This window comes from Nanorana parkeri, unplaced genomic scaffold (assembly GCF_000935625.1).
Source record: "Nanorana parkeri isolate BGI_ZX_2015 unplaced genomic scaffold, ASM93562v1 scaffold700, whole genome shotgun sequence".
NCBI lineage: Eukaryota > Metazoa > Chordata > Amphibia > Anura > Dicroglossidae > Nanorana > Nanorana parkeri.
In genome coordinates, this window is record NW_017306968.1 from 504583 (window position 1) to 520782 (window position 16200).

The window sequence follows — 16200 nt, forward strand, 5'->3', positions numbered from 1 at the left end:
GACACCACTGCATTATTTTCAGTGAGGGGAGTGAGGCTTGCATTGAGAGAGAGAAGCAATGAAACGATGCAGCATTACTAAGAAGGGAATACAGAAATTAAAATGACAGTCACCCATACAAACTAAAAACAGAAGTCTTTTTAATAACAAGTATTAGATGTTAAAGGTTCAATGCAATGAAAACTGGATTGAATTTTTTTATCTACACCCATGAAAACCCTATACTCTCAGCACAGTTACTGAAGTGGGAATTATGGTAGGGAGATCTTACTGTGGGAATATAAAATTAATATGAAATGCCAAGGGCTGGCTCAACTCACTAGGCTCCACTTATAACCAAATGTCACTGCTGGATGAATTGGCCGTTTAATAAGAATATATACATAAACAAAACAGGATAAAAATATGTGCGCTTCTATTAATGACTTGATTTGCAGGTGCACTGGCCAGGACTCTTATGCCCTTCTCGTTTAATTAGCTGGTGAGTCATTCACTTAGAACAAAAGTGTGCATATTGTTTGTCAGCAGATGTTATATGCCTCATTAAATAGTCAATCAGGGAAGGGATGTCAGTTTCCCTTTGAGCCAAAGAAATAGGACATACAGTACATTCAAAACAAAGACTATAGTTTTTGCTCCACCACCTCCCATGCCTAAATGTTGGCCAGTGAGGTTGCTCACAGCAAATACTGGGCCAGAATAGGAGGTCAGCTAGAGCTTAACCACCTAAACTTTTATTGAAGTTTCATCCATGTAGTAAATATGCACCGAATACATTACTTTTGGACATAAACCTTCCTATAATTTTATTATTTCTAATTGGAAAGCTGTCTAAACTTTTTTCCAATTTTTATATGTCAGTTTCCGAAATTGGAAGAGCTGCTGATGTGCAAATTAGATTATCTCTCAAACACCCAGAATAAAGTTGTTGCCTGTGTCCAAGTTGCTTTAGGATTACTGGGGAGTCAGTAATAGTCATACTACGTCAGTGCTCACCTCCACCATTGCCTATTTGTTTTTGTTCGTGACTCAGACTTGTCCAGCTATGGAATGCTGAGGAAAGGGGAAGGGCACAAACAGCTCCAATTTTGTTTTTGTTTATATGTATTAGGAGGACCTCATCAATTATGATTTGGTTTTTTTTACATAAACATCTGTAGGTCATAAATCCTCCATCTCTTCTAAACTCAAAAAATTAAAAGCGATCTTTCCTAAACCATCACAATCCAGCAGAACTGCCTTCCCCATCCACACATTAGGGACTTGGGGATAATACATTTACTGAGAAAGAAAAGACCAAAAATGGAAATCCCTCATCTTTCTCTATTTTCTTTACTAAGGTCCCTGTTCGTGTGTTGGTTTGTTCCCCTTTTAATGAAGCATTGTACCTCAGGTTTGATAGGCTTAGATATAAATCTTATAAACCAAGGTGGTAATAACTAACTTCTCTTTACGGAAAATAAGGGTCCTCGGTGGGACAAGGATGAGGATAATCATTGTATGTGACGGAGGCTTTTTGTTCCCGATTGAGAAGTATTTAGAAGTTTATTAATTCTTACATTAATGTTTTTTTTAAATTATGTTTGTAATGTTTTTGTATTGCCTGTTTTACCCACCCTTGGGGCCTCTCTTTATAAATAAAGTATTTATTTAAAAAATGTAAATACCTCAAAATAAATAAGACCAAAAAAAAAAAAAAAATTGGAGAGCATATTAACATAACTGGAATAGATAAAATATACAAATGTACTTATGGTCCCAAAGTAAGCTATTGGCTGAGCATATTAAACATAAGGTATAAAGAGTACCTGTTCATTAGAATATCTTTCATCCAATGTTACTGGGTTCTTTACCAATTCTATTCCATCAGGAAGAGACAATGCAGGGAAGCAAAACCAGTAATAAAAACGATACTTCTTTAAGTCCTACAGCAAAAGTTGACAAGAGGTAAATGAACATGTAAATCCTCAAGTATCATTTCATTTAAAATATCCATTCATCTAAAATTGTTATATTTTGAAGATTACCAATTGAAACTCACAATTCTGACATCCTACCATTAGTTTTTATTTTGCTACTCAACCTTTGGACATTTCCCCAAATCTTAAAAGGTATCTATGGTCACAAACTAAAAATAAATATGTATTTCTATATTGAATTTCCATAAGCTCTATCACACTCCTAATAACCATATTGATCAAAGTTTGAAAACTTACTTAATGAAGATGCCCATGGGATGTAATTCCTCTTTGTGTTACAACTAACTAAGCCTGCCATCTGAACTACAACTCAGCATCTGAACTTCCCACAATGTGACATCATTATTGCATCTTGGAAGCAGTGCATGATGGGATATGTAGTCTTGAAAAATCGGGATTGCTTCATATCAAGTAGCAGAGTAAGAGAGGCAAAGCACACCGGGAGTCCAGGTGCTTTCAAGTTATTGAAAGAGAAGGGCAGACAGAAGGCAGCACTCACTACATAAAAATAATAGTTTTTTAAGTAAGATTTGATTGCATTATTAAAACCAACTATAATATTTATTCCATTTACAATGCTGATGAACATTATAGTATATGTTGTAACTTTACAACTCCTTTAACCCCTTCACGACCCATGATGGGATAATCCCGTCATGAGTCCGCCCGGGGTCTGTTCAGTTTTGTAGAGCTGGCGGCCGGTATTACAGTAGAAGCGATTCTGGCGGCTCAGCTTCTACGATCCGCTAACTGTCCCCCCCCCGCCCGACCCCCGCGCCATGCTTCCTGGGCTCCATTGCCCCTCCTACGGGCCCAGGACCGGCTTGTCGGGTGTCGGCGGGAAGCTGGGGATGAGATCGATGAGCGTCCGTTCACCGATTTCCTCCCCTTTCTATGAGACTGGGGGCGACGCATATTGCATTGCTTCCGGTCCAATAGTGCGATCTGCACTTCAATAGCTTATTTAGAGTGTAAAGGTGATACTAGGGGTCTTTTGGACCCCAAGCATCACCTTAATGAGTGCCTGTCACTGCCAATATGTTATCACATGGGGGGATTATAAGCCCCCCTATGTGATATCAATTAAAGTTTAAAAAGAAACAGTTTTAAAAATAATACTAAATAAATTAAATGTAAAAATAATAATAAAAAAAGGTTTAAAGTCCCTCGCGAGCAATCACTTCGTCTTGTAAACATGCACTGGGTGCGCCTACATACGAAACAGACGATTGCGCTACACATGTTGGGTATCGCCGCACACGCCGGAGTGAGAGCAATAATTCTAGGGCCAATATTAACATGCATCTCTAAACGGATGACATGTAGACACAATTTTTAATCTGAGCATGTTGGGCATCTATTCACTCGTTGTAACCTCATCTTTTATATTTTACCAAAGAAATGGTTTTATATAGTGTTTTGGGGTACTAAATTTAACTTATGTGCATTTTTCACGACATTTTTGGGTTTGATAATAAGTTGCGCTAATGTCATGCAACATAAAAATTTTATTTTATTCTATAGGGTCTTGGCTTTCAGAAAATATATAATGTTTGGGTGAGTAATTTTCAGGCTTAAAATGTGGATTATAACATAAGTGCAAAAAATGTAAAAAAGGCCTTTGTCCTTAAGGGGTTAAATAAAATTGTAGGTTGCGCTAACATTTTAATACACTGTGTGACGGACCTACATCTATGGATTGGCAGGATTAAGTAATTATCAATAATGCCCACTGGTGCCCTCAAAGCACTCAATGATGAAAAGAAAGGAAAAATATATTTTATATATAAACTCTATTATTATTTTTCCTCATATTTGCATGGGTGGTTTAACAATAAGCTAGGTAAGTTCCCCAGGAAAGAGGAGGAGAGGTGCGGTAGGCACTGTAAACAGGCACCGCTTTGGTTCCCCAGAAGGCTGCCTTGAGGTCCCCAGCCAGTGTGGATCAGTATCGGGGCATTTTCATGAGCACGAGTGATGGCACGGTATCATTGTATCCCTACACTGAGCAACACATGCGCTGCTCGGTGTACATTTTCAGCATTGTCCTGTGTAACCATTATAGGATTAAAAGAGAGACTGTAAAAGTATAAACGAAGGACAAAAATACTACTACTACCTCACTGTTTTACAGCAAACTTACAGTAACGTTAGAATTGTACTTTAAACGTTTCTTATATAATCAATTTCTATAACATAGTGCAGTTGATAGAACAGCGCAATGTAGCCAGTAACGTTTTCAATATCCAAGGTCAAATAGTGACAATCATTTTGTTTCACAGCCTCTGGCTCCACATTGCTTTAGTTACCTCAATGCTTTCTGAATAACTCATTAAAGTCTTTCATTAATCGATATTTTGAAGCAGGAAACTCACAGGAATTGTCAGAAGGTGATGAAGGTGAAGCAACATGCTCAAAGATGAATATCAGAGGCGTTATGAAGTGACTTGTCGGGAATAACCATAATGAAATAGAACAGCCCAGGCCCTTGGGAACCTAGATACTGACGTTTACGATTTAATCTAGGAAATAACATGGGGAATAGATTAATGGTGGCGACAAAGCTCTTGGTGACTAGCAGAAAATTAAAGTGATATTAAAGTCTAAGGATATTAAGCCATTTCAAATCCTTCCTGCAGGAGACCGATGACATCATCTTAGCCTGGGCAGGATCACTTGTCTGGTGAGAGCTTATTTGGAACATTGAACTGTTGCTGTGACATGTCAGGTATTCATGCATGCTTGCAATTTACATAAAAGTCCACTTTTGAGGTCCTCGGGTGTGCCAGGAAAACACTTCCTACACCATTAAAACACTAGCAGCAACAGTCAGAACCATAGGACGGATCCATAATTGCAGGACATGTTCACCTTCTACCCCACAATATAATGAGTTTCCAACATTCAGTAATCAAGTGACAATGCAAGGTGCTTAACTTAAATAATGTCTCCACCAGCTGCACAAGGTGGTGCAAGATAGTACAAGTGCAGCGGCACTTTAACGGAATAACCCCTCGGCCCTCAGCCCCCATCCTAGTCTTATACACACAGCTGCTCCTATTTTAAATTAGTCTGTAAAGCTTGGTATACACAGTTATATTTTCTTTGTTTAACCTGTTGACTGAACAAAAAAAAATTAACAGATTCCTCCACCCACTCATAAAACCTGTAATCCCCTGCTGTTTCTATTGTATTATGATATTTTGACAGCGGCCACCGAGCAGAGCCTGGCTGCTAGCTCTATTCAGTCAAGAATTGGAAGGGTGCTGACAGGGAAACACACTCTGCAAATTTAGGTTCATTAAGAAGCGGCTGAAATTCACACCATGTATAGCCTACTTCAGGCAGGTTGATTTCAAGATGCATTAAAACTGTCAAAGCAGTTAGCAGGAGCGGAGGGTTGGAGTACACTGGAAGAACTTCACAATGCTGGATATCAATATTGAATATTGAGAAGAAAGTATAGCATCATACAGAAGCTCCCGGCACTATCCTCCACAGACAATAAAATGGTTTTAGGTGAAGGTCATCTTTAACCATGTGAACAGAAATAAGACGACCCCCAAAATAAAATTACTTACTGCAAACGTCAACAGAAGAAATTTATTAAGGAGCACTGGATCGTCAAGAGCTGCTCCAGACTTTATTGCATCCCATATCTGCAAAATGGCAAAAGCTCAGAGTTATAAATTATTTTTGTGTTGAAGCAGAAATGTATAAAATCTACAAGTAAAAAGGACAATGAGCTCAGATAAAATCACATGTATAAATTAGTTTTTGAGGTACTCCTTCAAGTGATATTAAAGTCAAACGTTTTGTAAGTTATTTCAAATGCTGATTATATCCCTTACAATGGATGCTGCTCTTTGATGCTTAAGTATTTGCTTCCTGAAGAATCAGCTGGTCTCCTGAGCACTGGTCCTAATATCCTGTTTTAGGGTGAATCCTTTCCCTTGCAGAGTGCTATGCAGTCACCCTTGTTTGCGCTAGTGAGCTGTGTGTGTCTCCACAAACACACAGATACAGCAAGGCAAGACATTCCCCTACTCCCTTCTCTAGGCTAGTAGATGGATGGCTGTTGTAGACTGTGCTGTTCCTTGGGATCTTGTACTGGACATGAAGCTCAGGGAAGCAGAGCTTAGGGAGTTGTAGCCAGCACAGAAAATCAAGCCATTCCTCTCCCCCTGCTCCCTCCCCCCTTCTCTATGCTAGCAGATGGGCAGCTGCTGGAGACTTTGCTCTCCCTTGTGAACTTGTACTCTATATACTAGAATGACCGGCTTAAACTAACCATTCAATTTCTAGCCAGTAAGACAAGCCGTAGCACTATATATTTTTTGGTAGATCCAGAGTGGGTAGGCAATCCTGATAGGCTCCTGTGATGCTAAAAGAACATAAATTTCTTAAAGGAGAACTACGAGGTGAGTGAAAATCACTCATCCACATAGTTTGAGCCATGAAACTGTCACACGTCGGCTCAATAGATCGGGGAGTGAACACATACCGTCGCTCGCTCACTTCTCGATCATCTCACTGCAGAGAGCTGTGACTGTCAGTCGGCTCCCTGCAGGGATTCCCCCTCCCCACTCAGATCCTCCAGTGCTGGCTGGAATGGACGGGAGAGGGGGCGGGTACAGCTGGCTCTGCCTCTAGATAGGCAGATCCGGCTATCACTCACACAGCTGGGTGGATCTCGACAGTAATGTCGGGATCCGTCCCGGCTGCGGCAGTCTCAGTATACCGCAAGCTGTGGCTTGCGATATACTGAGCTTTGGGTCACGGGAGGACGCTAGTATATGTCCTCCCGTGACCCTTAAGAGAACTATGGGGAAAAATACTTACATAGTAACCCCATAGTTCTCTTTTAAGCACTGTCAGATATGTGCTCTGCTGCATCTAATTGTAAATCATACACAAAAGGTACATTTTGTACTGTTTTGGTTACTATGGGAAAGGGGTTAGAACCACTGTCAGGTTTTTACTGCTATTCAGGGCTCCGTTAGGACAATATTTTACAGGCTGCAGGTTGACAATGCTATTTAACAGGTACTCGTAACAAGAACTTTGTACTAAAGTTCCAAAACATACACGTTTTCTACAACCATTAGGATTAGGTTCCACCTTTCCTGTTGTTTCCTTATGTTATTTTTCTGAGAATCCAAATGGCAGGACACACATTAAACTCCAAGGTGAGACAGCAAATATCTCACCGCCAGAGCCCCTGAGCAACATAAGCCCAAGATTCCACCTTCAGCTGAAACATCACATTTGGGCAGAATGACCTAACCTACTCTGTGCTTATCAGACACTCTCAGAAATAATAGGTTACGTTCTTCTGAGATCTCTCCATTCTGCCTAATGACTTATCTAACTTACTCCAAATACAAAATAGCAGGCTGCCTTTTCTTATACAGCAACTCTTAAATGCAAGTCCTGAAAGTAACAAACAGGTCAAATCGGAATCGATAGCTAGTTAGAAGCAGATCACCTCATTAGCTGCTTGGTCCAGCAAAGCCTTCTTATCATGTGACTTGAATGAGTCCAGAGTATTTGTGTTGTAAAGGCAGCCAATTGCAGGACAGCAGCGTGCTGGTGTGGGTGCATTCCTAGAATTGCAACACAAGTTTATGAAGAGACAGTCTAATGTTGGAAATTGTCTGAAAAATACATTGCCCCTACCTACCAATTAGAATTTCCTTTTAATTTGCAATCTTTCAAATGAAGAAATTACATTTGGGACTTGATTTCACAGATGATAGACAGTAAACTCAATTCACCAACCTAACACACCATGGCAAGGATAGTTATTTTCAGCTAAATCCCATGAGATTTGAAAACTACAGTCAAATGGCTGAAAACTAATATCCTTGAAAAGGAACTTTACCTACCAATTTAATATCTCCAAAATCAGTCATTTTAAAAGAAGAACCCTAGGTAACAAATGATATTCAGCCTTGCGTAAGTACTAATTTTTGCCCAGGGTCAAAAATAAAAAAAGTTATACTCACCCGATCCTCCAAGCACATTTTCTCTTAGACTGGTCCCTGGAGCCTCTCCGCCTCAGCTGCAGCGGTCTAAGGTCCCTGAGTCATCAAATTCTAAATACAGTGTATATTGAATTTGAGCTGCAATAAGGAGGAGATAGGCAGGAGGGAGCGCTGTCACAGCCAGGCAGCCAGCTCAAAGGACCAGGTGAGTATAACTTTTTTTTTTTTTTTTTTTTTACCCTAGACGAAAAGAAGTGCTTAACCCTTGCAGTGCGGGGTAGCCCTATTGCAAGGGTTAATAAAATGTTTACCAGGCCAAATGTTAAGATTGCCAGTGTGCTTATTTCAGCTCTTCACTGAACTTTCAAACCTTCAAATGCATGGTGTCATAGCTGATCACATGTGCAGCACCGTGGTAACTGCAACCCAAATAGTGGCTAAAATGGCAACTTCTTTGGCTGTAAGGCATAGGAGGCTGTAGTTCCGCTTTAATTTGTTGCAGAAGTAATGTGCAAAAACAAAAAACTGCAAGCAGACAGATTCTTTATTTCAGAAGAGACAAGATAAGTATTTTATGCAACAAAACAAAGCTATGTGCCCGTTTTCAACTCTCTTTAAAATGTATACACGCAGAAATGCATACATTCTCGGCGCTCCTCAGTGATGCTGGAATGAATAACTCCCATGTCCATGCATGGGAGTTAAGCCACCCCCACCAACCAATCTAGATGACTGAAAACCTGGTAGCTGGAAGATGCCAGGCAGAAGATGGTGGTGTAGTATACATTGCACGTGGTGAAGGCACATGAATAGGTTGTGCCAACACTGGTAAAGCTCATATAAGCTCTTGCTACCTTCTGTTCTAGTCAGATCTCAATAAAAACAAAGTCCACAGATAGGTGCATGTTCTGGTAACGTGGCTTCTGCCCAAAACTATAAATTCTAAGCTGACTTATGTTTTCAAAATTCATACATATTTGAAAAATGAAGCGCATAACATATTCATAACTTACACGTCAAAGGCACTGAATTCCAGGGTAAGACGGGTTGGAAGACCTGCAGGATCACCTGAAAAGACCAACATGACAGTATAAAGCACATATTCTAAATTACTACTGTTGCATCAACCTTTTGAGAATGAAGATTCCCTACCCTGTGATAGACACAGTCCTGCTGGTATAATTCCATTTATTAATATTCCACCACCACCTGCCTCCACACACATGTAGTACTTAGGGCCTGAGCAATCAACAGCCAGTCCCCAGCACTATGACATGGGGCAGGGGGGCTTGCCACTGGACAATTGTCAACAATATTAGGTATAATCACCAATTTCTGATGGGGGCACGTTTGGGGCTATGACAAGAAGAAGAGCAGCAGTGTGCCTAGGGCTTGGGTGTGAATTAAGGTTTTTTAAATTTATTTTTGCTAATGGGTTCATTTTCATGCAACTTTACATACCTGCTGTAGCATATTTCTGTTGTGTAATTACATATATATATATACACGAATTTGCCGATTATCCCTCTACTGGTTATCTTCATATGATTGCAATGTCTTAGACTCCCGAATCACTAGCTTCTTGAATAACATTTAGGCACGTAGTCAAACCATTGCTTTTTACTGATAGACTTGCATGGAGGTGAAGGAAATGCAAGACAAATGTGTAGCACTATTAAGCCCCCCCCACCCTGCATATGCAGTGAACAAATCTGGCTCCCTCATAACCATATCCATCTACAGATTATACAAAGAAATATGTTTTTAAAACAATAATACACACTAATAACTAAATTAAATTGATCATGTTCACTTGCATATTCAAAGTCCACCAGAAAAATATGCCTATTATTAACTGTTCTTGAGCACCATCTACCATGGTGTGGATCTTGTATGCTGCAGTGACGTGCGGTACCTTTGGTTCCGGGTGAGGCATTCCCCAGCCTCGCCAACAGCACTTCCTGCCCCGCCCCCAACCTGGTCCCCAAACTAGAGTGAAGGAGGGAGGGAGGAGCCTCCCTTTCCCTCACTTGCTCATCACTGCTGAGGCATCGAGATTGATGGCCTCAGTGTTTTGTTTTTTTTGATTGGACAGCTTGGACCAATGGCGCTTTGCCATTAGTCCAAACCATCCACAGAGCTCACGCCTCTAACACAGAGTAGAGGCTGTGACAGCTCTTGCCTCACTAGGTAGGTTAAACAAGCAGTGGGGAAGCCCGCTGCTGTGTAACCTAATTACCTGTCAAAAGCTGGATGCAGCGCTGCCTGTAATTAACAGGCAATGCTCCATCCATTACAGGTTACACAGCGGTGAGACTTTCCCTGCTGTGTAACCTGTTACAAGCCAATCTGAACTGTAAAAGAAGCTGTCAGCTTCAGACTTGAAGCTGACAGCTTTTTCCTTCATAATACTAGGTGAGGCTCTGCCTCCCCTGACCGCACATCCCTTATATGCTGGTTTTGGTATAGTCTAGGTGGCTACTGCCACAATTTGTAGTGAAGTGCCCCCTTTTCCAATCGTCCCCTGCTTTACCGATACCTGTCATTTCACAATTTACCTACAGCATCACTAGAAGGCCAAAACTGACAATCACTTTTATACGAAAACAATTAGTCTTGCTGCCAGCGATAACAGTAGGCCAAGGCCTACATTGTAATGACACCATTATCATATATTACATTTCTGTTTGATTATGAAAAGTTATAACTATACATTCTTACCGTTATAATAATAACCTTTGATGACCTTGGCTGATTCATCGAGTCGGTATTCATTGAGTTTTTTCTGCGTGAGCTCATGCCAAAATCCAGCATCAAGAGCGCTAGAGAAAGGGACAAACTGAAGCTTGCTGGCGCCAGACGCCAGCTGGTCACCATTGCTTTGCGTTTGAGATGCCATTACTTGGTTACAATTAACTGCGAAAAAAGCAGAAGGAAACAATGTCATATTTCATCTTTTGTCATAGCACAGAATAGCATCATTTATTTATGAACGGTTCTACTTTGCTGTGTCCTTGCCAAGAGATGCATCTACTGCCCTGAGCCGCACTTCACATTCACAACTAGCTGCCAATGCATGCTATGTAAATGAGTCATTGTAACAGGAAATCCCATTATCGTGCCCTTATATTCTTTTCAGGGGTAGAAAACTAATTTCCATTTTAAGACAGGTTATAGAAGTCATATTGTGAGCTATATGAACATAACTGAGCCACGCACATTAAAATGTCGAAATATATATTTTTTTGCCACCAATTTATGATGTGATATAAAGAGGTGCCATGGTGTTTGCTTTTAGAAATCACACCAGAAAACAATAAAAACCTCACGTGGTTACAATGAAATGAAGCAGAAAAGCAATCAAGTGTATAACATAAAAATGAACCTGTCTCTATTAGGCTGCCCATACCGAGGGCATGGTATGGGCAGCCTACTGCCCAGGGCCGGTGGTGGCATAAGGGGGAACTTGAAGAGCTGCAGGAAAGAATCAGCGGTGTCAACGAAGCCAGAGCTAGAGGAAGCGAGGCGGCAGTGGAGGTAGCAGAGCCGCATAAGCCGATGCTTCCTTTATAGCGCCGGCTCCTGTCACAGGCGGAGTGATACCAAATGCACTCCGCCTGTGAGGAATCTATACTGAAAGCGATTCGCTCATTCTGGTTAGCAAATTGCTCTTGGAAAGGCAAGGCACCCCTGATTGCCCTGATCACCCTATTCTTAACTCTTCCATATTGGATTATTTAATTTGGATTTGCAGTAACTTTGGATTGTTGTACATAAAAAAAAATAAGACCTACCCCAAAAATAAGACCTAGTGTGTTTTTTGGAGCCAAACAAAATATAAGGCAGTGTCTTATTTTTGGGGAAACACAGTAATCAAAGTGTTTTTCAATGATGAATCCAGAATACACGTTCTCCAGCAAAGTATTTCTTTACTTTTTTGCCCATTCACATACAGTCATCATGTTTCTGAACAGCTGGCTCCAACTCCCTAAGCTCTGCTTCCTTGAACTTCCTATCCAGTACAAGAGCAGTAGGGACAGCAAAGTCTACAGAAGCTATCCTTCTACTACCTTGGGGAACGGAGTAGGGGAATGTCTTGCCTTGCTGTGCCAGTGTGTTTGTGGAGACACACACAGCTTACTAGCACACACAAGGGTGGCTCCATACAACGGCCTCACCAGGCCAGGTATCACACGCACATCATTACACACTCTTGCGCAGCTGTTGGGCTCTCAGTCCATGACCAAGTGCCCAACTTTTCAGAAGGGGTGACGCCAAAATGTCTGTCAGTCATTTTTGTGTCACCTGGTGTGGCCGGACCCCCCTTGTGACACCACTGGCTCCAAAGGACCCTGCATGAGAAAGAAGTCACCCTAAAACAGGATATCAGGGCCAGGGTTCAGGGGACCAGCTAATTCTGCAGGAAACAAGCTTTTTAAACATCAAAACAGCAGAATCCATTAAGTGATGCCATTAACATTTGAAATAGCTTAAAGAACAACGCCGGTGAAAAATGTTATTAACCCTTGCAGTGGGGCTACCCCTGCACTGCAAGAGTTAACTGCTTGTTTTGGTCTAGGGAGGAAAATAACAAAGTTATACTCACCTGATCCTCAGAGCCGACTTGCACTTAGACTGGTCCCTAGAGCTCTCTCCCCCTCTGCTGCAGTGTTCTAGGGTCCCTGAGTTATCATGTTCTATACACAGTGTATAGGACATGAGGCCGCTGAAGGGCATACCATCACTGCAGCGGAGGGCAGACAGGCTGAAGGAAGCGCTGTCACAGCCGGCCAGCTCTGAGGATCGGGTGAGTATAACTTTGTTATTTTCCTCTATTGACCAAAACAAGCAGTTAACGCTTGCTGTGCAGGGGTAGTTAATCATTTTCCCCAGAGTGCTGCTTTAAAAACCTTTTGACTTTGCAACCAAGATACCTTAGATCCCAGGCTCCTGTATCTGGCAAGATTTAAATTGCTCCCCCCTCCCACTTCCAGCATGTTCCTTGATCCATTTATATCATTACATCATCAGCCCATGTATGTGGGTATTGTTGGAGGCCATTCACGCCTAAAAAAAAAAAAATCTGTAAACTCAGCTTAGGGGCTCAGCTCCTGGTTCTATTAAAGATGAGCATTTAAAAATGGCTAGTACGCTATTGACGATACATTAATGAAATATACAAGACCTTGTCGCAAGGCAACATACTGGTATAAGTGGGCCCTTATATTGCAGGTATGGAACAATGCCACTCATTTTGGTCCTTCCAGCACGCAGTGGATCACAGGGTCGTATGGTGTGCGGCTCACACATTTATACATTCTCCACCCTACTCTATTCAAAACATCAAAAGTTGTGACTATAGATAGACTTCAAGTGGTTTAATCATTTCATAAACGGATGTGAGATTAAGGAAAAATCTTCAGAGAACAAGCAGCATTGTGCAATTTCCAGCGTAACAATGACAAGACATTACCAGAAACGGCCAGGCAACAGAACATTTTTCAGAAAGAGGATTTTAAGATGGAGCAATTTACATTTGTAATGGATAATCACTGCCTTCTGTAAAGCAGTTTAGACACTTCAAGACTCTACTTGCGAGTTCTGAAAGAGGGAGCACATATTAACTAAAGCTGCCCATACACCTATAGATTATCTGCATATTTTCTTTGGTCAGATGGAAAATGTGCAACAGATTCCTCTATCTACGCTAAACTGTGTAGATGGAGGAATCTCCCACTGGGCCAAGCTTAAGTATCTTGCTAGTCAGCCCCGATGGCTCTCACAATACCTGAACAATACCTGCATCCAATTACATTGTTCCAGTATTTTGAGAGCCAGCAGGGCTGACCAGCAAGATACTGAAGCTTGGCCCAGCGAGAGATTCCTCCATCCACACAGTTAAGAATAGATGGAGGAATCTGTTGCACATTTTCCATCTGACCATAGAAAGTCTGCAGATACTCTATAGGTGTATGGCCAGCTTAAAGTGTTATTAAACCCTCACACCCTCACTAGCAAGCAGTAGATATATGCAAAAACTTTTTAAAAAACCTTTCGAAACAGGTTTAAACTTACCTGCGTCTTCGCCTCACGCTCCCGTCCGAACATCTGAAGAGTCTTGGGTGGCCGTAAAGGATCTTGGGGCAGACACATGAGCAGTTCAGATGTTCGGCCGGGAAATGAGGAGAGACACCAGGTAAGTCTATGGAGCAGCGTGCACCCCCACAGACTCTGTGAGACATGAGAAAAGAGGACAGAGGAGTCAGCGCTGGATCGGAGAGCCGCACCAGCACTGGAGGGACATCTGAAAGGGACGGTAAGGAAGAAGATGATCGAATAAAGCGGCATCATTTAAGTTAAGTCCTGATACTAACATTGGGTTGGGGGGAAAAAAAATAGCCTTTAATGTCACTAAGTAAAACAAGAGATTGGCAGAGGCACAGAATATGATATGTAACTATGAAAGCTGATTTTAAAAAGCAGTTTCAATAACACAGCATCCCTACCAACATGAGGCAAATAGTAGCCAAATCAGTATTTTTCTTGCCCCCCTTTGAATCCTGCAAAATGTTTACCGGTCTGCAATTTAGCAGTTCTCATTTACCATTACAATCAATACCCCTAACTTAAATAGAAGAATTTCCCAAAGGACAAGTCATTAAAAAATGATATTTTAGCTTATGATATAAGCCAGTCCCTGCTGATTATTATTATATAAGATCTGCTAGTCATAGTCTTTTACCATAGTCAAGGTAAAAAAAAAAAAAATACCCAGTACCTCCAGCTATAAGGAAGCATGTGCCTTGCTGTCCTTTCTTCTATGTGACAATGCTGCTCTAGCATCCAACACTGTCATTTTAAACATCATTTTTGTAACCTGGACTGAGATGTAGAGAAATTAAAACAGATCACCTACATGAGTTAGCCCTCTAACTTCAATGTAATGCTGGCCAAGTTTACGGTCATAATGGGATATGGGATCATAATTTTCAGTTCAGTTTATTCATTCATTTATTGTTATTCTGGTTATTCTGCTACATAGTATATTTTTCTTCTTCTATTAACTTCACTATCAAGAAAAAAAAAAAAAAAAAAAAAGCATTTGACACACAAGCACAGTATGATCTCAAATCAATGATGACAAGGAAACCCCAAACACTGCAATCTGATTGGATCACTGTTCAGCTGATATTTTCTTCAAACCCATCAGAACATCTGATCTGATGAAAAGGATCACTGTACATGCTGCGACAACAACTAGTCTAATCTAACTGAAAGCAGATGTCTTATAATCAGATTGCAATATGTGTTGGCATCATGAGAGATCTGGGCAACCTGTGACCTACAAGCTGTTGGTGGAACTACAAGCACTGCAGATCCTGTAAGTTGCTGCACTTGTAGTCCCACAATAACTGGAGGGTCACAAGTGACTGAAGCAGAGGACAGGAAGCATGCTCAGCTATGAGCCTCACCCAAACACCCAGCAGAGAATGAGAGATGGAGGGAGAAATGTTTTATTACCAGTCTATGAGCTCCACTCACACGCTCTGTCTCATAGCAGGTCCCTCAATGCAGTCCCTCTGCCTTCTCTGCAGCTTGAACACAGGGCTACTTCCGTGTGTGCAGCTGTCATGTGACCCGCAGCTGTCATGTGACAACGGCAACTCCTCTAGGACATATCACCTGACGTAGTGTGTGCTCAATGACAGGAACACTGATCACTTTATTATGTGTTGAAATAAACGAGGCAGAAGGGCTAGAAATAAACAAATTTTTACGTTGTGTCTGTTTTTAAGGCATGCAAATGGAACTATATAGAAAGCTCTGGGTATCTAGCGCTTCTACATACTTCAATTTACAATAAGTATATAATAACCTTATTACAAAATAATACAATCATTTACGGTATTAGTAAATAAATAGCCAACATTTCTAAAACCAATTGAAAAAGAACTCCCTCCACATCTCCCGGTTCAATAACGTATAAACAATACAAATGGTATCCGTGCAGCATTCATATCTATGTACAAATAATTTTATTCTATTGTCCCATAATGTCTATAAGTCGCAGACTCCAATTTATAAATTACATCCATTTTTAATCCACATTATGTCAATGCACAAGAAAATGTATCATGGCTCTGGCCACCAAAGTATAAAAGTATCAAAGCTGAACCTGTAATTGCATAGACATATCTAAGGATGTAAATGTCAGAGTTGATCCTGTGGTTACA

The 16200-nt window shown here is 41.0% G+C and overlaps 1 protein-coding gene across 1 annotated transcript in view; it reads right to left on the bottom strand.

The window, feature by feature from the left end:
- The window catches only part of ATG7 (autophagy related 7), a 218998-nt gene extending 203425 nt beyond the window's left edge, over positions 1 to 15573 (bottom strand). The window contains exons 1-6 of the mRNA XM_018563818.1: positions 15488 to 15573; positions 10688 to 10882; positions 8980 to 9034; positions 7468 to 7585; positions 5561 to 5638; positions 1809 to 1925 (exon numbers count right to left, since the gene is read on the bottom strand). Coding sequence (XP_018419320.1) covers positions 1809 to 1925; positions 5561 to 5638; positions 7468 to 7585; positions 8980 to 9034; positions 10688 to 10865 — 546 coding nt within the window. The 5' untranslated portion in view covers positions 10866 to 10882; positions 15488 to 15573. The remainder of the gene's footprint in view (positions 1 to 1808; positions 1926 to 5560; positions 5639 to 7467; positions 7586 to 8979; positions 9035 to 10687; positions 10883 to 15487) is intronic.
- Between the last annotated feature and the right edge of the window lie 627 nt (positions 15574 to 16200).